Genomic DNA, 21,310 nt, shown 5'->3' with positions numbered 1-21,310 from the left:
AAGTATTAAGAATGAGGGCCACTTTCTCATTTATACTAAGGTGAAAGAATGAAGTTGGATACTCCAAATTGCTACCGTATGGAACCCCCATCACAATAAATATGTTCTGGTCCTTTGCTTTTGTACAGTGCATAGGGTTTGCCTCCCGTGTGAAGACTCACAATCCAGAATTGTCCTTGTTACCTTTATTTTCCTTGGGAATGTAGATGGAGATAACACTTCATTGCCAGATTTCAAATTGACTCTAGGAGATATGTTAAATTTGTGGTTGCCCATCACCACATGCTGAAAAGATTCTCAGTGAATTCAAGTACTCAGGCATAATCTTGAGATTAAAATGCAAGGGGTTCAGTCAGTTTCTCCCCCAATTACTTAATTGTTTTGCTGAATCAGGAGAAGTATGAATATAATCTGATAATCATTTGACTGCTACCTTCAAAACAACAACTTTGTACATCAGCTAATGCAAGCAACCAGCCACTTCAGCTAAATGGAGGATGGTTTAAGTGTATTTGATTTACTATGATCAGCCTGTACAACATTTTTAATAATCTATTAGATCCTGCAATGTGGTAATTAAACATTCTTTACTGGCTAGTTATATGTTGTCAAGTTTGTAAGTCAAGCACTGTTAAAAACAGGAAGTTACTTTCCACACCAAGACAAGAGTCAATAATTCACACTTCATTTACAGGGAAGTTTATAGTACAGTAGCGCCAGTACAGGGACTTTCAGACCTTAGACCCTGTTTCACACCCAGTGTGGAAATGATTTGCAGGTATTGTTCATCTGTCATTGGCTCAGATGCTCAGTCCCTGCAGAACAAAGGCAGATCAAGAAATAAGCACTAAGAAAACTATAAAACTAAAATACAAATCCCAAATCACTGCCTTTCCTAAACTGAGCAAACTTCAAAATGATGACTAAGGGACTTTTTAAAAAGGTATTTAGGCACCTAATGATTCAGACAGCTAACTTTAGGTATTTAGGTATCTATATTAAAATAAATATGGCCTTATGTTCCTTCCTTTTATTGTCAGAGAATTCAAGACTGAAATCCAGTTGCCTATACCAAAACTTATTCTCCTATACATTTTTAGTGACAGATCTGTACTTAAGTTTATAGTAATCATGAAACTAGAGTCTTCTACAAAACAAATCCTATTTGAGGGTGCATAGCTTTGTATCTTTTAAATGTAGGTTGAACTGGCATGTATTTAATAATGGAAATAACCTGAAGAAGTTAAACAAAACTTGCATGAAGTACAATCCAATTTAAAGTCTGAGTAAGATTTAGGTATTTCCAATAGCTGTCATTTCACTGTGACTCAGTTACTTAAATTTTGTTGTAATATACTTATAGCTTTCTAAAGTACTTCACTAAGATCAAAACTTCACATAACTACACAAAAAAGGGTCAAAGTTAATTTCTTTTTTACTGTCATTTAAGAACTCATAGCTTTGTACACCTGCAGGGTATATTTGAAATTAAAATTTGTTTACAAAAAGTCTTTACTGTACATTAACTAGTCTCTGTGTAACATAACTTCATAAGACCATTATCTTTTGCATCCAATGTAATTTATGAAACTCAATGCATTTTGCTACTTGCGATTCTTCTAGTTTTTGTAAGGGTAGGGAAGTCACTGAACACTAATTGGGGCCTATTAATTACTTGAGCAAGCATTCCACAGATATCTCTATGGTCCAAAATACCAGAACTGTTGGCACAAGTTAAATAAATTAACAATTTAAACAGATATAACTGGGTGGTTTTGTAAAAAGAATCTTTTATATAGATTACATACCATTTCATGCTTCGCAAGTTTTGCTGCTGTAAAAATCCCTAACATTTATACAAATACATTTGGATTCTTAGGTCTCACAGTGTGCGCATTATATCAAACAGCAGCAAAAAAATTCTGTACTGCTAAAAGCAGTTACACCTGCTTGTGCCTTTAGAATACTAGCTACATTTAAAAAAAATGTCCAGATAATCAGTGCATCATCACTGAAGTAGGAACATATAAAAATTCTAATAAAAGTAGCTATGTGTGCAGCAAAGAATGAAGTTCATAGCTTTAGGATACTACATAATAAAAAATGCATGAAGACTCATATATAAACAGAATACAATCAGAATAGATTAGGCAACTACACATTTGGATTTCTGAAAAAAATCCAGAAACTTCAGAAAGATTTGCAGACAAGCCAGCATTACATAGGACTCTAAAGGCACATTTCAGGTAGCACAATGATTCTGTTAAGATCAACTGTTTATACACGCACGCACACACACACACACACCTTAATGGTTAACTCTCATTCCCCTGCCCCAAAAGCAATTTTATCATCTTAAAAAAGGGATGAGAAGTATGTTTTCAGCAATGTTATCACTGGTCAGATAAATTGGTCAGTCCAAAAATAGTAAGTAGTATTTTCCTCATGTTGATATGGATTCTGTGCACTACTGCAATCCAGGAAAAAAAACGGGGGAGGAGGGGCAGGATTAGTAAAGGCTGAATTGTTGTATTAATTAACATTTACTCATCAGATCCCACTGATCTCTTCTGTACCCTTTTGCGGGGCAACCGCCTTGGTGAAGCTTTATCTGAAGGAGAAAAGGAGACAAAATTACTTAAACTGCTGCAAATAGTACATCCGATTAAAAGGGCACATGTATTCTTATGTTTTTCCTGAATAGAATGGAAATTGCTATTTGGCTTTCCAGTACACTGCTATGCAGGAGGCAGATTTGAGATGAAAGAGAAACTTACTTGATTGTTTTTGAACATGCTATTAGCATAGTATTTAAAACCTATTATTTAACTTCAGGGCATACAAGTCTTCATGTTCTTTGACATGTACCTCACAGGACTGATTATTATTTGTTTGTAAAAAAACAAAATAAATGCTAAAATACATTTAATGAAAGGTGCTTTGCATTCAAAACATTAATCTGTACATAGCTAAAAGGATTACATGCTCTATTGGTTCCTTTAGAAGCCATGCCAAAACCCCTACACTTACCTTCCGTTAATTAAACGCCTCCAGCAATTTGCATATTATTTTCTATCATCCTATCAACTGCTAGAGAGTAATGCTTTACCATCTAACAGCTGGAATCAAGTATTCCTTTAATGGTTTGAGGTAACCACATCAGAATTCAGCGGGGCAAAAGAGATATTAGCCATGATGGTTTTAAATCCCATGACTCTAGGAATCATTGAAGCCTTACAATACTATAAAATAATCATTTGATGTTTAATCCTGGTAGTTTACAAAACTGATTATGGCAGGCCTACAACTGTCCTTTGCTCTAGGGATGCTTTTTGTGCAACAAAAACAGAGTAGAAGAATTTTCAGTCCTTGTACAAGACAAGTGCAGCTATTCATGGAGGGGGGCAATATCTAGATCATTGGTGCCTTTATAGATCTAACCGTTTTTACAAATGCTTGTTAGGTTACGACACTTCAAATATGGGTCAGTGTCTTCAACAGTCTTACTACTGAAAGTGTACAGAGATTCCCAGACAAAAAAAACTTTATTCTACCTTTTGAAAGCTGTAAATATACAACTTTTAAAAAAGTCTTAAATCTTTTACATAAACATCTGAAAGCCAGGAAGTTCAAGGTTATTTCAGCATCAAGTCACTAATTAACACAACCAAAATATAAAATCATGCCTAAATTTGAACCCCTGGCTCCAGAGAGTATTTTATGCCTTGCTGTTTAGACCCCTATCAATCTCTCCATTTTACTCTAAAATCTTCTGTTGCTAATTTATGCACCTTTTCATATTTCTGATATACATTCCCTCTACAGTCTTCTATACCACTGCCTCCCCCCCAAAAAGACCTATGGAAAGAAACAGGTAGGATACAGGAAGGGACCCAATAGTTTTGTAGCATTTTACAATTATGATGCAAAACCAGTTCTCAGACCTTTACCAGGTAAGAAAATACTATTCCCATTTTTATTGAAAGGGAAACAGGCACAGGAAGTTTAAGTAGTCTGCCCACAATCACAGCAACTCAGTATCAGCCTAAGGATTATAAACTAGGTCTCAATAGCATCCATGCCTAATCCAGCAGACCAGCATCCCTCCTGAGTCATATAACCGTCAATTTTCTAATGGTTACTCTTACACTTCACGCCACATTATCTAAGGCCACAGATCCATAGCCACTATCACTTCCATCAGCTTGCACAACTAATTTCATACAGTAGGTGCAGACTGTGGTACTCTTGGATGCTGCTCCAGTACTCACCTACCTTTCTCCCTATCCAAGTTTTCTCCCAGTCCTCATCATGAGTAGTCCCACACCATAAGATAGATTTGTAAAGTTTCACAGATTTGACTAACAGTGTGCAAAATTCTACATGCAAGAAATATTATGGCATATGCAGTTATTTGTACTAAAAGTGAACTAACTGTATTTAAAATGAGATCTGACTTTTTTCCTTGTTACATATACATAATTTTTGCTCTTTTCACTCAAAAAAACCCACAAAAAACCCCACACAAAACTTCTCACAATTGCAGCCTTCATCTATGCAGTAATATGAGGGGAATAAAACACCGTGCACTTTTAAACTAGATTACCAAAACAGAGTCATAGATCCTCCTTTAGTTTTAGAATTCTTGTATCTATTAGATGTTGCAAAACGTTGTTTACCTGCAACATCCAAGGTCTGTAATCTTACTAGGGCTGTTGATTAATCACACTTAACTCACGCGATTATCTCAAAAAATTAATCGTGATTAATCGTCGTTTTAATCACACTGTTAATAGAATACCAACTGAAATTTATTAAATATTTTTGGATTTTTTCTACATTTTCAAATATATTGAATTACAACATAGAATACAACATGTACAGTGCTCACTTCACATTATTTTTATTACAAATATTTCACTGTAAAAATAGTATTTTTCAATTCACCTCATACACATACTGTCATGCAATCTCTTTATTGTGAAAGTGCAATTTACAAATGTGAATTTTGTTACATAACTACACTCAAAAACAAAACAATGTAAAACTTCAGAGTCTACAAGTCCACTCCATCCTACTTGTTCAGCCAATCGGTAACACAATCAAGTTTGTTTACATTTACGGGAGACAATACAGCCAACTTCCTATTTACAATATCACCTGAAAGTGAGAACAGGTGTTCACATTGCTCTTTTGTAGACAGCACTGCACGGTATTTATGTGCCAGATATGCTAAACATTAATATGCCCCTTCATGCTTTGGCCACCATTCCAGAAGACACGTTTCCATGCTGATGATGCTTGTTAAAAAAAAATGTGTTAATTAAATTCTGACTGAACTACTTGGGGGGACAATTGTACGTCCCCTGCTCTGTATTACCCGCATTCTGCCCTATATTTCATGTTATAGCAGTCTCAGGATGATGACCTAGCACATGTAGTTCATTTTAAGAACACTTTCACTGCAGATTTGACAAAACGCAAAGGTGGTACCAATGTGAGATTTCTAAAGATAGTTACAGCACTCAACTCAAGCTTTAAGAATGTGAAGTGCCTTCCAAAGTCTGAGAGGGACAAGATGTAGAGCATTTTTTCAGAAGTCTTAAAAGATCAATATTCCGATGCGGAAACTACAGAACCTGAACCACTGAAACTGAAAATCAACTTTCTGCTGGTGGTATCCGACTCAGATAATGAAAATGAACATGTGTTGGTCTGCACTGATTTGGATTGTTATCCAACAGAACCTGTCATCAGCATGGATGCACGTCCCCTAGAATGGTGGTTGCAGCACCAAGGGACGCATGAATGTTTCGCGCATCAGGCACCTAAATATCTTGCGACACCGGCTACAACACTGCCATGTTAATGCCTTTTCTTACTTTCAGGTGACACTGTAAACAAGAAGCGAGCAGCATTATCTTTTGAAAATATAAACAAACTTGTCTGAGTGACTGGCTGAACTAGAAGTATGACTGAGTGGACTTGCAGGCTCTAAAGTTTTACATTGTGTACAAAAAAATAACTGCATTCAAAAATAAAACAATTCTACATTTGTCAGTTCAACTTTCATGAAAAAGAGATTGCACTACAGTACTTTTATGAGGTGAATTGAAAAATACCATTTTGTTTTTTACAGTGCAAATATTTGTAATAAAAAATATAAAGTGAGCACTGCACACATTGTATTCTGTGTTGTAATTGAAATCAATATATTTGAAAATGTAGAAAACATCCAAAAATATTTAAATGGTATTCTATTATTGTTCGCGCGATTAATTTTTTTAATCGCGCAATTAATCGCGATTAATTTTTTTAATCGCGCAATTAATCGCGATTAATTTTTTTAATCGCGCAATTAATCGCGATTAATTTTTTTAATCGCGCAATTAATCGCGATTAATTTTTTTAATCGCGCAATTAATCGCGATTAATTTTTTTAATCGCGCAATTAATCGCGATTAATTTTTTTAATCGCGCAATTAATCGCGATTAATTTTTTTAATCGCGCAATTAATCGCGATTAATTTTTTTAATCGCGCAATTAATCGCGATTAATTTTTTTAATCGCGCAATTAATCGCGATTAATTTTTTTAATCGCGCAATTAATCGCGATTAATTTTTTTAATCGCGCAATTAATCGCGATTAATTTTTTTAATCGCGCAATTAATCGCGATTAATTTTTTTAATCGCGCAATTAATCGCGATTAATTTTTTTAATCGCTTGACGCCCCTAAATCTTACCAGTGCTCTCATGCTATTACAATGACTCCCACATGCAGTGATGAATTAGAATTTTTATCAAAGTCCAGTTAGTGTAGATGCATAGTAAAAGCCCCCCAGTTACTATAAAGCACTGTCAAAGTTTAAATGCCTCACCTCTTCTACTCTGCACTGAAGCCACAGGAAAGCGAAACAGAAAAAACAGCAAAAGAGAAGTTAGAAATATCCACAAGCATTCTAACAGCCTAAGAAAAATCAGATACTGAATTTGGGTTTAGCATTCTTAACTGAAGTTAGTGATATTTAGGACTCCAATACAACTACACAACCTTAGTCTTAATGTTTTGTGTTTGATAAGTACAAGATCATACACTTTGATGATCATTTGATAGTCTTAAATGGGTTCATTCTATAGACTGAAAACTCATGGGGGGGGGAGGGGTGAATGTCTTATTCCACTAGGACTTCTCAGTAGGACCACTTCAGATTTCTGTGATCAAACTTTGGTTGGAGGGTCAGCAGTGCTGAAGGCCAGTCTATGAAAGAATGGGTAAGAAAAAATTTTTTTGTATATAGATCACTTCTGCCATGTAACACCTATTTTGGACTTCGCTTCTAGCGAACCAGTGAGATGGAATCTAATGAAAATGACTAGCAGACAGGAAGAAAAGTTTGTGGTGGCTGCTACTGTTAGCTCTACAAAAGTCTGTTTAGAGTCTACCTTTAAAAACAGCTTACTATTTAAAATAGCTAATTACGGTGTAATACGCAAAAGTTATTTCAAAAAGGTGCATATGCTTAAGATACTTCTAGACTGAACCTGTTTCATGAAGCAGATGGCTTAAGAATCTGGTAAAAAATATTTAACAGTTTGATAAAACAAGTGAATCATGCCCCAGCTGTGAAAGGCTTACTACTTACTGATCTGATTTAAAGTTTCTTGAGGAATCCAGCTCATGTCAACGTCATTTTGATTTGATGTGCCCATCTCTACTTTCTGTGCTGGTCTCTTTCTCTGGAAGAGTTTGAGGCAAGAATATGTTTATCTCACACCAAGAGATGTGAACAGATTTGCCTTCCATAAGGAAGCTTTATGTAGTACAAATGTCAGGGTATTAAACCTAAATAAGAAATTCTTGTATTTAGTAAAAGCCAACTGTCATTAAGCACACACAAAATACAACTTTAAGCTTGTGAACAGTTACAGTGTCAAGCTCTCCTTGTAGCCTAACTTTAGCAAACTGGACACCTTAAGTAATTTGTCAGAACTCTAATAAGGTGTTAGATCTTAAGCTTTTTAAATTCTTATTATTCTCATTCCATGTGGCAGGAATTGTATCTAGATTCCCATACAGCTCCATACATATCAATGATCCAGTACAGTATTAAATAATTACCAACAAAAAAGCAGAAATCTACAAAACACTACTCTTATCTCCAGTGTACTTGTGATCTATCATTTTGAAAAAAAATTTAGGATTTTTCCCTAATAGCATTCTATTATTACTCTTTGAAATCAACACCCTTGTGGTACCTGGATCGTTGAATTACACTTTCACTAGATGTACTACTTGGCCAAATCAGTATGACGACAAACCACTAGTTGTAATATTATGATAGTGTTCAATACTCAGGCCTATCATGCTAAGGAAATACAAACATGTAGGAATACATGATCCCAGCCCCAAAGGTTACAATATAAAGTTAAGACAGGGCATTAAAAGTTGACATAACAGGAGGAAATGAGGAAGGACTTCAATGAGGTTGTAAACAGTATGTGAAAATGTAGTTTTGTAGCTGCACACTCCTGCCATTTGGATAACACCAGAGCCTTTTACTCCACAAGGCTGACCATTGCTATGGTGGAAGAAGGTAAGCAAAGGCACAGTGGTAGACAAGCAACTCATCAGCATAACTTTTTAAAGTTACAAAACAGCTCAGACATTTCTGTTCAAAGGCTAGGAGGAATTCTAGTATCAACCTGTTTCTCTTCAATTTCACTGATCAAAGTTAAATTTTCATGAGTTCTTTTGTGCCATAATAGGCCACAAAAGGTGTATTACTCTGACTGGAAGCTAACGCTTCAGCATCAACAGAATACCATATATATGATAAGTGCATGTACATAATTGCTTACTTACTTTCCTAGATTCTAGTAATTGATGTAGACCAACAATGACAAGTAGGCCAAGTCCTGCCAGGAACACGTACATGAAGATTCTTATTTGGTAAGAGGGAGAGAGGAGGGGGAAAAGAGAAAAAAAAGTAGGGTCATCTTCAGTTTGAAGTCTAATCCGTTGTTTAAAACAAAATGAGAATTGCAGAAATTTTATCGGGCCCCTGGAGTGCCTCTGCACAGTGTGTGGTTTGACAAGCACTTTTTTTTTTTTTTTTTTAAATAAGTTTTATGAGGTCTCTCTCCCATCTCTTTCAGGAGAAAGAAAGAAGCTTAATACAAAGTACTGTGAAATACAGAGTAAACCAAATAGAGTTGTTTGGCTCTGATAAGTTACAGTAATCTTAACTTTTACTTGAAAAAACAGGGCAAATTTTCATACAAAAGTGCCATTTGGCAGTCTTCAACAAATATATATTTAGCTGACATTTCTCCACGTTCACATTTGCTAAAGTTAACATGACATACCAAATTCTAAAATGGGGTGTGTGTAAGAGAATGAATAAATGTGACTGCTAATTTACTAATCAGTTACAAAAGCTATGAGACCACATTACATAATCACCTCTGTAGTACACACCACCTCAACGCACATGTTGCAAGGATACCCTGAAATCTTTACTGGTGATGGAGCATCCTAAAAAGTGGATATCTAAATTAGAACTTATGGAGGGAGTGTTCTACAGCCTGTACATTTCCTAGACTAAGTGGATAGCTGAATTCTTTTTCCATAGATTCCAATTATAGTTTACATCTCATTCAGTATTTAAGAGGTTAGGTTCCCTTATTATGAATAGTAGATCATCCTCCAAGGTCTTAAACTAACCAATTTTACAAGCTGAAGCTGACAAGAAGTTCTAAATCTATGAACCATAAAAATAATTGTGCCAAGTATCAGAGGGGTAGCCGTGTTAGCCTGTATCCACAAAAACAACAAGGAGTCCAGTGGCACCTTAAACACTAACAAGTTTATTTGCACCTGAAGAAGTGGGTTTTTTACCCATGAAAGCTTATACCCAAATAAATCTGTTAGTCTTTAAGGTGCCACCAGAATCCTTGTTGTTTTCATAAAAGTCACTGCAGAAAGAGCTTAACAATCAGAATCATCAAAAGAGACATTTTCAATAAGCTTTTGGAAATTTATTTGCGAAGCAGGCAAATTCTGGTACAGTCATCTGTAAATGCTTGTTATCTTCTTCAAAAGGGTGATGTAGGTGCTTTAGAAAATTCCACACAAAATATTTTAAGGTACGTTTAACAAGTAGTGAGAGCACCATCTCATTTCCTTTCTTTCAACAATTTAGTTAAATGCTCATAATGAATGCCTCTAATCCACAGATGAAGTAAAGCAGCTAGAAGTTTCCCCAGAAGAAACTGCAAGCTACTTCCAGGGACAAGTAATTCTGTTTTCATAGCAATTGACTTTTAGCCTCTTTGCATTTCCCCAAAATTGTGATGAAGGCATATGTTAACTAGGAATTAGACTCACAATTCACATGTTGCCACCTGAAAAGAACCCCTCAGATTGCAACTTGAACTAATTTAAAACAGTGCCTCAGTACAGTGAAATGGTATACCACAGGTACTTCAGCCTTCAAAATGTGGACCGCATCTCAATACCCTGAGCCATCTGTGTCACCCTTACTCCCTACGAATAATTTTATTTAGGAATACAGCCTCAGACTGAGGCTATTCCTGCAAATACCAATAGGCCACACTTACACTCAGGACTTGGATATCAAACAGAAAAGTTATGAAAGCTATCCTATCTGAAATAGTAATATTATACAAATTATGTACAGAATTTTTCTGAACTCTGAGAAACTGCACATCCAATCAGTTTTATTTCACATTAAACAAGAATGCACAGCCTCTATTTCCTCTCCCCTCTTCCGAATGCTCTACCATCACCAGGCCATACAGGATTTCCAGCATCCCATGAAATGAGGACAAAAGCATTTTTAACTGGCCACATATAGAAGTACATTACTGCTGATGTACTACCAACAAAAGCAAGTTCAAATTTCTCTTACGTTTCTCCATCCAATCCATCTTCTTTTTCAATAATTGTAACAGTTTGATTGAAGACAGCATCTTGGAACACATTGCCCTGCAATAATTATGATTAATTTTTAAAACCGTTTAACTTCTCGTAATTGTAATGCCTTCCAAGGAAATGTGATGAGATTCTAAAAACCTCTGCTGAGGACAAACTACTATGTGGAGAGCAGAGGAACCGATTAGCTCACAACAAAAAGGTAAGTCATATAGCTATGGAAGAAAACACTGCAAGGGGTTCTGAAATGAGCTAGCCGAAGACTTGAAGAGCAATACCTTTGGTAAGTATGTAGAATACAAAAAAAATCTTACATAAGAACATGTGATAGTGTCCATGGCTTTAGCACAAATGCTATTACCAATTTCATGTCATTCTGTAGTGTGATAGAGATGTTCTATTGAGCACTGAGGATCTTATTACATTGTTCACTGGAGGGAACTTTCAAAGGTGCAAGAAGCTGTTATATGTTTAACTCCTCTGAAAGTAAACGGGAGCCAAGCACCTAACTCCCATTAGTGCCTTTGATAAATCTTCTAAAAAGCTAATGACAACACTTGCCAGCATTGGTCACATTAACTCAAATTCATGGGACTACACAAATCTCACCCAGTGAGTTTACAAGATCTCTCAGGAGAAAGTCAAGTTTTTCTGTAAAGACAGAGCACCATTCACTATCCTTAAGTGCTATAATATCCCTAGCTACTGTAAGTTCAAGTGTAATTTTATAGCACACAAAACATGTACAGATCTACAATCAAATACATATCCATAACAGAAAAAATAAGTTGGTCTAAGCATTTAATGGTATCTACACAGATACTAGGTGTTTTTTAAAACACTATCAACTGGATTAGCCTTTTCCTTCCTGCCCCCAATTCCACTTTAATTTGAAGGAGTAAAAGTAATTTCAAAACCGTCTTACATTTAAGTCTTTGTAGTTCAGATTTATAACCAGTCCAAAGGGACGACCACCCATAGGCTCCGCAGGGATGAATGAGTACTCAAATGTGGCCTGTCTTTGTGGTGGAACCACTGTGTTCAGAGGAAGAGCTGTGAAATTCTGGATGAAAAACTGATAGTCTTGAGGGTACCGGAAAGAGGCATCAAGAGACTCAATAATAAAATCCTCTGTACCCTTGTTGGTGAAGCCTACCAGGAACTTTACAATGTTGTTTGCTGGAAAGTCTAGAACATAATATCTTAAGGTTAGAAAAGTTTGTATACGCCATGCCAGCGTTAAAGTGCACAAAAATGCCAGTTTAAACTCAGCCCCCCCCAAAAAACTGTATAGTGCTTTATTAGGGCTTCAGCATTGTTTTATGCATGTGTAATGACATTTAAAACTAGCGACCAGTCAGCAACAGCCAAACATTTGATAGATTGCTACAGGACTTGTGCACACCTTACCTTCTCCTTTCACAAACAAGATAGTTGTATCAGCGCTAGGTGAGGCTTTAGGTTCTCCCGATAAATCTTCTTCCTCTTTTTCTTCTATCTAAGACAAGAGAATTTTTTGAAAAACCTATAATAAACAGTGAAGCAAAGAATGTGCACATTTTATGAGAATCCTATACATTAAGTGTAATGGAAGTATTTTGTTTTGTCCCACTAATTTTGTTACAGGATGCCTCATAACATTTACAGCTGCTGCTGATGCAGAACTATTCTGATGTGACAGACTGCCAACTCTCTGCTGTTTGCTTCTCTTTGACCCTGAGCTGCTAGTTCTCCAGCCCTGTAAACGGCTGCTGAGAGTTAAATACAGCAGGATTACCATATTCATAGGCTCTAGAGTACAAGAGGTGCTTAGAGTTGGTAATCTAAAATCGTGGAATCTAGTTTCCCCTAGTTATGTGGTTGTTCTCTATTTTTTAAAAAAGAGCATGGTCTAAGCCAAGGGCTGTTTTGTCCTTCTCATCTAGTTACTTTATAATGAAGTGAAAACCAAGAACAAGGCATCCTCCTTGTAAATAATTGTTTATGCAATATAAAATTGTGTTAAATGTAAACGTATTAAGAAGATTTTCAAGTAACTACTTAAATAGCCAAAATATAGTTCCCTGTTTACTAACCAAGATAGGTGTATAAGTTTGTATAGTCTCTGCATTATTTGATGACATGACTAAACATAAAGCAGTTCAGTAATTTGACACTTTAGTAGTCAACCGTTACAGGGAAGATAATCTCAACTGATGTCTTGACAAACACCTTTCAATTCTACCTAAAGGATAAGGCTTCTGATCACAAAGCTACAGGAGAGTGTCACTGTTTAAATGAACAGTCTAAAAATAACTTCAAAAATTCAAGCAAGTTTCCATACCCACTCCAAGATGGTGTCAGTTGCTTATTAAAAACAAAGATCTTACAGAATATAGCTTAGACAATAGAAAGTAATTTTTGCTGAAGATAAAATCTTTGTTTAAAGACTATTTCAGCTTCATTTTAAGATGTTAATGGTACAAAAGTTGTATTGTGTTTGAACTCAGGTTCTGGAGTCCCTTTAATTGTTCTTTGAGTCCACATTCTGGTCAGGCTTCATTTTCTCATCCCTATATTATAATAGTATGACTGTCCGTCCATCTCTAAATAAGAGGACAGACTTTTGAAACAAGGCATCCTATGTCTTGTAAAAATTTTGGTCGTGATTTGCTATTCATCTAGGAATTCTTAAGGGCAGCAGCTATTTATAATAAAGGTGTTTCTAGCCTGGTAAGGGTATTACCAATGCTACAATCCTTGAAATGAGGTGCATCTCACATTATAATATTGTTTTCTACTTGTAAAACTCTGTAGATATTTTGTGAAATACTGTTAATCACATAAAAGTTAGTACATGAAGGTTACTTTTAACAGAGTTCTGTCAATTCGTTGGTCAAGGTTAGGCTTCAATTAAGCTTACAGTCTAACGTTTATTCTTGGACCAAATATTTTTTTGAAGAAAATCAAGCACACAGGAAATTTTTAGAGTTTTCACTACTTTATTCATCCCTAGGAGTTCAAAAATTTACCTCTATTCCCTTACTAACCCAAAAATTAAGAGAAAGACATCTCATGCTTCAATGCAAAGCCACATCTTGTGTTATTTCAAGACCAGTCCTATACTGTTTGAAAACCGTATTTAACAATTTTCAACTTACTACTAGAGATGGCTAAATAGACAATGTACACTGAATGTATTCCATTAATTCCACCAATATTTAATTCCTGCTGAATAGTATCCAACTGCTCTTAAGCTGGTCATGTAGTATGGAAGGGCATCAAATAAATTTGATGAAAACCAGTAAAATGCATCAAATGTATTTATCAAGCAGTAATCTAGTAATTCTTTTCCTTTATTTTATATAAAAATTCTCACACATCCTTCTCTTTTTTCATATTCTCTCCTTTTTCCTTTATTTTCCCATTCCCACACCCCAAGTTTTCATTTTAATTTCTTAGCATTAATGTGCATGAGTTGATGTCAAGAGATTAGCCTCCACCAGGTATTTAACAGCTGAATGTTAAATATGCCAGAGGTGACTAGTAACACTACATAAATCATATCACATCAAGATTTTGAAATACTTGCTTCAAAAAGGAAAGTGATATTTCTGGTGGCACGACAAATGTACCTTGGTGATTTTATTTCAGACTGTAGATGTAATTAATAGAAGCAAAAATATGCCTGAAAACTAGACTTCAAACATTATTGCAGGGCTTAAGTGAGACTTCAAAGAGACAATATGACAAACCAAATTTACACTGAAGAAATACCATTATCTTTTTAAAGTGAATGCTGAAGTGGGAAAAAGCATGAATTGTGCAATTTCACTTGGTGTTCTCTTTTTAAGATGCTGTTAAGCACAGTGTTCCAATTACTATTTAGTTGTTCCTCTTATATCCTTCCTAGTTGCCCAAATTGAAAATATTTCTAAGGTCCTTAATTATATTTTTCTTTAGCCACTTTAAAGAAATTAAATATGGACTACTAAAAGTGATACACCTAATCCATCTAACCTCTAACTTAAAGAAGCCGTTTAATCTAATGCTTTGAAACAAAAATCTATGCACATCTACCAAGTCTGTGGGTTCATCTTCTTCAACTTCAGCTTCATCGTCTTCATCTTCAACTACCGTATCTTCGACTGCTTCTTCATCCTCTGTAGCATCTTGGGCTGCAACTAGTGAACTTGAACCTAGTAACAAAAAAAGATGGAAATACCATAAGTCATTTTCTGTAAGTGTGGTTGACTAACGGGACGTTGGGATCATACTTCAGTTTTCCAAGACTTACATTTACTGGTAGGAGATATAGCTTGAGGCTTTAGTTGCAAAATATTATGCAGAAGTTTTGGTCTGTATAAGCAGAAACTGCTATCAGTTTGGAAACTTCAGTTTCTATTGAATACGGTTTTAAAATTTAGTAATTTATGTACCAGCAATTTCAAAACAAATTAAAGCTTTGGTGCACACAACTGCAGAGAAAAAAAGAGAAAATAAGGTTTGTCAAGGTGTTTGCCATATGGTACTAGGAAGTAACCAAGCTGCTTCTTAGACTCCTGATTTTACCATGAATGTCTCATTATTGTAAGTTTATAACATTTGGTGTAGCTGATATGAAAGCGTTCTTTATTCCTAAGTAATCCACTAAATCTTAAACCTACATTTATACAACAGGAAGTTGAAAAATCAGATGCTAATTTATTTAGTAATAGTTAGAAATAATAAAACCATGCTATTTTATGTACATTGAGGAATCCGACTGTTTGGATTGCTTTCATTCATGTAGTTCAACAATTCAGGTCAGAATCTGGACCTGAGAGATCTTTAAAAGGCAGAAATAAATGCACCATTTTACATGTACATTCAGCTGAACCAGAGGTTCTCAAACTGTGGTCCGCAAGCTCCATTCACATGGTCCGTGGATAGTTCCCTCTAAGGTGCATGTCTGGGTGGCCACACACAACAAAATAAAGGGCCACCCACCTAATTAGTAGAGCTGCACAGGCATGGCTCCACTAATTAGGTGTCTGGACCCTGGAGAAGACACACATGTAAAGTGAGGTGGTGGCCTTGGGGGGGAATAGGGTGCAGGTGGGAGGGGACAGTGGGGTGAGAAGAGGGAGTTGGGGGGGAGTGGGGGGGGAATTTGGGATGTGCAAGGCTGCGGCGGCCAGAAAAAGAGGCAACTTTCCCCAGCTCCAGAGAGATGGCCCTCCTTCCCAGCCCCAGGTCAAGGGCTGCTGCGACAGGGGAGAGAGGGCATATCCATCGCATTAGAAAGGTAAGACTACTGATATTAAAATGAGTTGTGTGCTTTTATTTGTAGAACAAAAAAAATAAAGGTTTTTTTTTTTAAATACAGTACTTTTATCCAAAGCAAATAGTTAGCTAATGATACAAACAACATTTGGAAACATCATTAAGTGGTCCGCCAAGACCCTATGCAATTTTCAAGTGGTCCACAAAAAAAAAAGTTTGAGAACCACTGAGCTAAACTAACTGGATGCTCCAGTGCTCATTTCCTATCCCTTGCTATGTGTTATATTGCAGTATTTTGGCTCAAGATGGGAAAATGTCTGAAATTAGAACTAAATGGAATCAAACATCTAAGCCCTTCTCATTTTCAGTTTTAATTTTTTCTTAAATTTCCCTGGAACTTTATTTATTGTTTATTCAAAAATTAAAATGGTGAAAATTGATAAAATATGAAAACAAAAAGCAGCAGGCAAGAGATGGGAGAAAGGGTGTTCAGTGCTCATGGGAGCCAGGGTACTCATGACATACTGGTTGAGTGGTCTTTGGTGCTGGAGCCTGGCTCCCTGCCACTCCTGCTTCCCCCCGCCCCCGTACAGAGGAAGAGAATGGGAATGCACTGAAGGGCTGAGGTCAGGAGGGGAGTGGAAGGCTGCACCCCATGAGTACTAACACTCTCCAGCGGGGGGTAAGGGGAGTTCTGTGCAGGCGCTCTCGGCTACTGGGACCTGGCTCCTGCCCATCTCATTCTCCAGGATACAGAGTCCCGTCCACTTCGCCTACTGGGCAGAGAACCCTCCTGACCTGGCCCTTCATCACAGCCCTATCCATTTCCTCACAGGATCCCTGCCAGCCTCTTCAGCATGCCTGGGCAGAGGAGGGTAATTGTCAGTTGGAGGCTGCTGCGCCTGCACGTTGGGGGAAATGAGATGAGCAGGGAGCCTAGAGCTGCCCCCCTGACCCCATCTGCTTCCTCAGTGAGAGTCCTGGGACCCCCTTCCCCACCCACAAATAATCAAAAAAATGGGGGGGGGGGGGAGAAGAGGAGTAAAATCCAGATACTAGCTTCTTCAAAATCTTGGGGGGGGGGGGGGGGGCACACGCAATAAATACTAAGGCAAGGGCCTTGCTAATATATCATATAGTATATATCAAATTATAGCAAAGGATACAATTTAAGGACCTAAGAAAGTTCACTTTAGCAGGTCAAAATGATCAGAATGCTATAGTGGATTTATAACTAAAGGCATCTTGTGCTATTTTTCCACACCTGCTCTGAAATTCTTCCCCACCACAAATATCAACACTCACATCAATAATTGGTCTGGATCAATTTTCCTTTAATTCAAAGTCATTAGGCATTTCATTTCAGAGTAGCAGCTGTGTTAGTCTGTATCCGCAAAAAGAAAAGGAATACTTGTGGCACCTTAGAGACTAAAAAATTTGAGCATAAGCTTTCGTGAGCTACAGCTCACTTCATCGATGTTTTATCACATTCATGATATATGAGCACCTATAAAATTAGCTCAAATCTTCATTTGTAAAAGTGAGTCCTGACACACATTTAAAATATGTAGGCCCATACTGACGAAGTTTGAAGACTACACATTTAATCCCCAATCATATGGCTCATGCAAAGCTCCCCACCAGAAACAGAACTGCATGTGTGCACAACCAACCATTTAAATGCTCAAGAACAAGAAAAATAAGACCACATTACTTGACCATATTACATATGTAATATTACATATTACAACTTGACCATATTACATTTCCTATTGAGTGGCATGGTTTCAAACATTAAGAGTTCTCATGTTTAAGAACATGCATACCTATGCACAACATAGCCACACCTTTTACAATAAAGTGTACTTTAATTTCCTGACAAGCATTCAGAGGTCCAATTCTACAAACATGCATATGAATAACTCAACCTATGTGCATGAAGATCCACTGTTCTAAGCCCTGTGATCTTAAAGACAGCCAACTTAACCCCATTTGTCTGAATTAATTTACCTGTTATTGTTACACCTAAAATTACTTTAACTGAAGAGAAAGGATATCCCTATTTACTTCATGCATTTGACAGCAATTCATGTGCAGCTTTACTATGTCCCCTGTGGGCCCAAAACCTGAGTGACGCCTGGAGGCATCAACCTACCTACAAATAAATAGGAAAGATATTGTTTTAAAATATAGTAGAATGGGAATGTAAATCCAAAAAAATTGTCAGGGAGGTCAAGGGTAGATACAGTACCTGGAGCTATTCAACTCATTTTAGATTAACAGATTTCAAATTCATAGTGACCTTTCACTGTTACAGAAACAAAATTAATTCCCCTGCTTTCTCTTCCTCATTCTACCCTCAAAAATAGAGGAAAAATCCAAAGTTATCAAGTTTAGGGAACTTGTAAGCAAAAGAGCAGCTTTGCACAGTACAGAGGGCACTTACTCCCAAATAAACCAGGAGCAATTCTCCTCTTCTGGACCGGAGAAAAATCTGAATTTAGTGTGGCACTACAGCAGTCTCAATCAGATTGATTTGAGCATAAGTTTTCATGAGCTACAGCTCACAAAAGCTTATGCTCAAATAAATTGGTTAGTCTCTAAGGTGCCACAAGTACTCCTTTTCTTTTTGCGAATACAGACTAACTCGGCTGCTACTCTGAAACCTGTCAATCAGATTGCTTATTATACCCCTGCGGTCGGCATCTCTCATTGGCTAGTTTAGGCAGCTTCCCGCCGAGCCTACTGGCTTAGCAGATTGCAGTCTATGGTGTCTATTTCTCCTCATCCATTATACAGGAGCCTAGGCATCAAATTCAGGCTTCTCAGATTGAAGTGTAATTCCTGTGATTTTCTAAGTGCCTAAAAATTAGGTGTCACAAAGTTCAGCCTCACAATTACTAAATCCTTTTGTGGATCTGTAAAATTCAAATTTTATGTTTAGCAATTTGTAGAAAGACTTTCTGAAACTTTTCAAGTTTACTGCTTAGCCACAACTAATTGAAATAATTTCAGCCCCTAGAAGATTTCAGAAAGTTAAGAGTTTGTGAATACTGGATTTATAATTAAAGTCCTGACATGACCTTAATTATAACCAGTGCCTGCTCTGTTATTTTATAACTCACTACATAAACGTGTTTTCTAAACAACACACTAATCTGTGATCCCTTCAATGGATTTCAGAAGGAATGATGATGTGGCAATAGTAGAAAAAGAGTTGCTTTTTTGTGGGAAGAGGAACACATGATACATGATGCAGTGCCCAGGAAGAAAAGCATGCAAGTACAGCGTTGCCCTTCAACCCTCTTACAACTTAATATTATCAGCAATTTTCAAGGCTAAATCAGATAAAATTACGGTGTAAACAGACATGAGTGTTTTATTATTTGAAGGACACTTTGGGGAAGGGAAAAAAAGAAGCCTGGCGGCCAACGCATTATCCTGCCGTTTTAAAGTATGCACTCATCAATTTGTATAGCGAGTCCAGAAAAAGATCCTTACAGCCATTTCATGCACTCCCTGCTGTAATTTAGCAGCCTCTCTGCTTAGTCACACGGTCGAGTTTCGTTACTGGCTGCCTTGACAGGATGCTCTTCCCCCCACCCCCGCGCCCCAGAAGCGAAGGGGCCTGCCAGCAAGTTACTGCTCACTGCAGCAGTACAAACGGTGGCCCCGACGTGTCAGGTCCCTGGCCCCGAGGCTGGCGGTCTGGGCTCCTGACACCTGCCAACGGAAAACCACCGACCCCCGAGCCCCGGCTCGTCCGGCTGCCCAGCCCTGCAGCGCGTCGCGTGTGGCCGCGGGTGCCCCGGAGGCACCGGGGAGCGCAGCACACGTCCGGGAGGACGCCCCCGAGCCGGGAGCGTTTCGCATGCAGGGGCCGGTCGCCGGAGTGGGGAGACCAGTGACACGTCAGCCTCGCGGACAACGAGCCGCTCAACCTCCCCGCCCGCTTCTGGAAGGGGAGCTCCCCGCGCCCCCCGGCCGGCCGCCGCTGAGCGCGGGGGAAGGCGCCGCCCTTGCCGCCGGCATGTCCAGCATGCCCAGCAACAGAGCCCGGCACCAGGAAGGCAGGACCTGGCCGTCCCCAAACTGGACAGGGGGATCCCGGGCCCACCCCTCGCCCCGACGCTCCATGACCGGATACCTAGCCTCTCCACCCACCCGGGGAAGCCCAGGCCCAGCCCCTCACGCGCTCGCCCGCTCCAGGAAGCGGTTAACGTTTCCCGTTCGAATTTCAAATATCAACGTCTCGCCGAACAAGAGCGCGCGCGTTCTCACCCAGGCCGCCGCGACCTCCGCCGAGCAGCAGGGCGGCGGGAAAGCCCAACAACACGAGCAACAGCAGCTGGGTCGGGGATCTCATCGTAGCAGCTACCTAGCGCCCTCCGCCACTGCTGCTCTTGCCCAAATGGCGATCACCATCGCCTCCATCCGGGAACCTGGCGCCCTCACGCCACGCACGCTCTCCAACCCCGCCCCCGAACCGCAGAGGACGTGGCTCCGTTGAGGAAGCGGGAGGGGATCACGTGACTTAGCAACACGTACGCTTTCTTCTGGCCCTTAGGGCGCATGCCCAAAAACTCAAACGCGTATGTGCTGCGGGAGCGGTCTCGTTTCCCAGTCCTCTAGTGCGCGCAGGCAAGGTCATAGAATCATAGAATATCAGGGTTGGAAGGGACCCCAGAAGGTCATCTAGTCCAACCCCCTGCTCAAAGCAGGACCAATTCCCAGTTAAATCATCCCAGCCAGGGCTTTGTCAAGCCTGACCTTAAAAACCTCTAAGGATGGAGATTCTACCACCTCCCTAGGTAACGCATTCCAGTGTTTCACCACCCTCTTAGTGAAAAAGTTTTTCCTAATATCCAACCTAAACCTCCCCCACTGCAACTTGAGACCATTACTCCTCGTTCTGTCATCTGCTACCATTGAGAACAGTCTAGAGCCATCCTCTTTGGAACCCCCTTTCAGGTAGTTGAAAGCAGCTATCAAATCCCCCCTCATTCTTCTCTTCTGCAGGCTAAACAATCCCAGCTCCCTCAGCCTCTCCTCATAACTCATGTGTTCCAGTCCCCTAATAATTTTTGTTGCCCTTCGCTGGACTCTCTC

General features: G+C 38.6%; 1 protein-coding gene across 4 annotated transcripts; it reads right to left on the bottom strand.

Annotated features, from left to right (window-relative positions):
- Nucleotides 1-683: 683 nt before the first annotated feature.
- Nucleotides 684-20,694, bottom strand: SSR1 (signal sequence receptor subunit 1). Of its 4 annotated transcripts, XM_073332101.1 has the most exons (10): nt 19,703-19,728; nt 15,234-15,295; nt 15,017-15,135; nt 12,368-12,455; nt 11,883-12,145; nt 10,935-11,011; nt 8,867-8,945; nt 7,647-7,740; nt 2,548-2,611; nt 684-815 (listed from the first exon to the last, which is right to left on the bottom strand). In XM_073332101.1, the coding sequence occupies exons 1-10, from the start codon at nt 19,711-19,713 to the stop codon at nt 809-811; spliced, it is 864 nt and encodes a 287-aa protein (XP_073188202.1). In that variant the 5' UTR covers nt 19,714-19,728; the 3' UTR covers nt 684-808. The 4 variants fall into 4 exon arrangements, with proteins under 4 accessions (XP_073188202.1, XP_073188200.1, XP_073188201.1 ...); XM_073332099.1 differs by lacking the exons at nt 15,234-15,295; nt 19,703-19,728 and adding an exon at nt 20,483-20,694; XM_073332100.1 differs by lacking the exons at nt 684-815; nt 15,234-15,295; nt 19,703-19,728 and adding an exon at nt 20,483-20,693 and having other exon boundaries at nt 1,418-2,611.
- Between the last annotated feature and the right edge of the window lie 616 nt (nt 20,695-21,310).

Source organism: Lepidochelys kempii, chromosome 2, assembly GCF_965140265.1.
Source record: "Lepidochelys kempii isolate rLepKem1 chromosome 2, rLepKem1.hap2, whole genome shotgun sequence".
Lineage (NCBI taxonomy): Eukaryota > Metazoa > Chordata > Testudines > Cheloniidae > Lepidochelys > Lepidochelys kempii.
The sequence above is the reverse complement of the archived record's forward strand: the minus strand, read 5'-3'. Positions and strand labels throughout refer to the sequence as shown.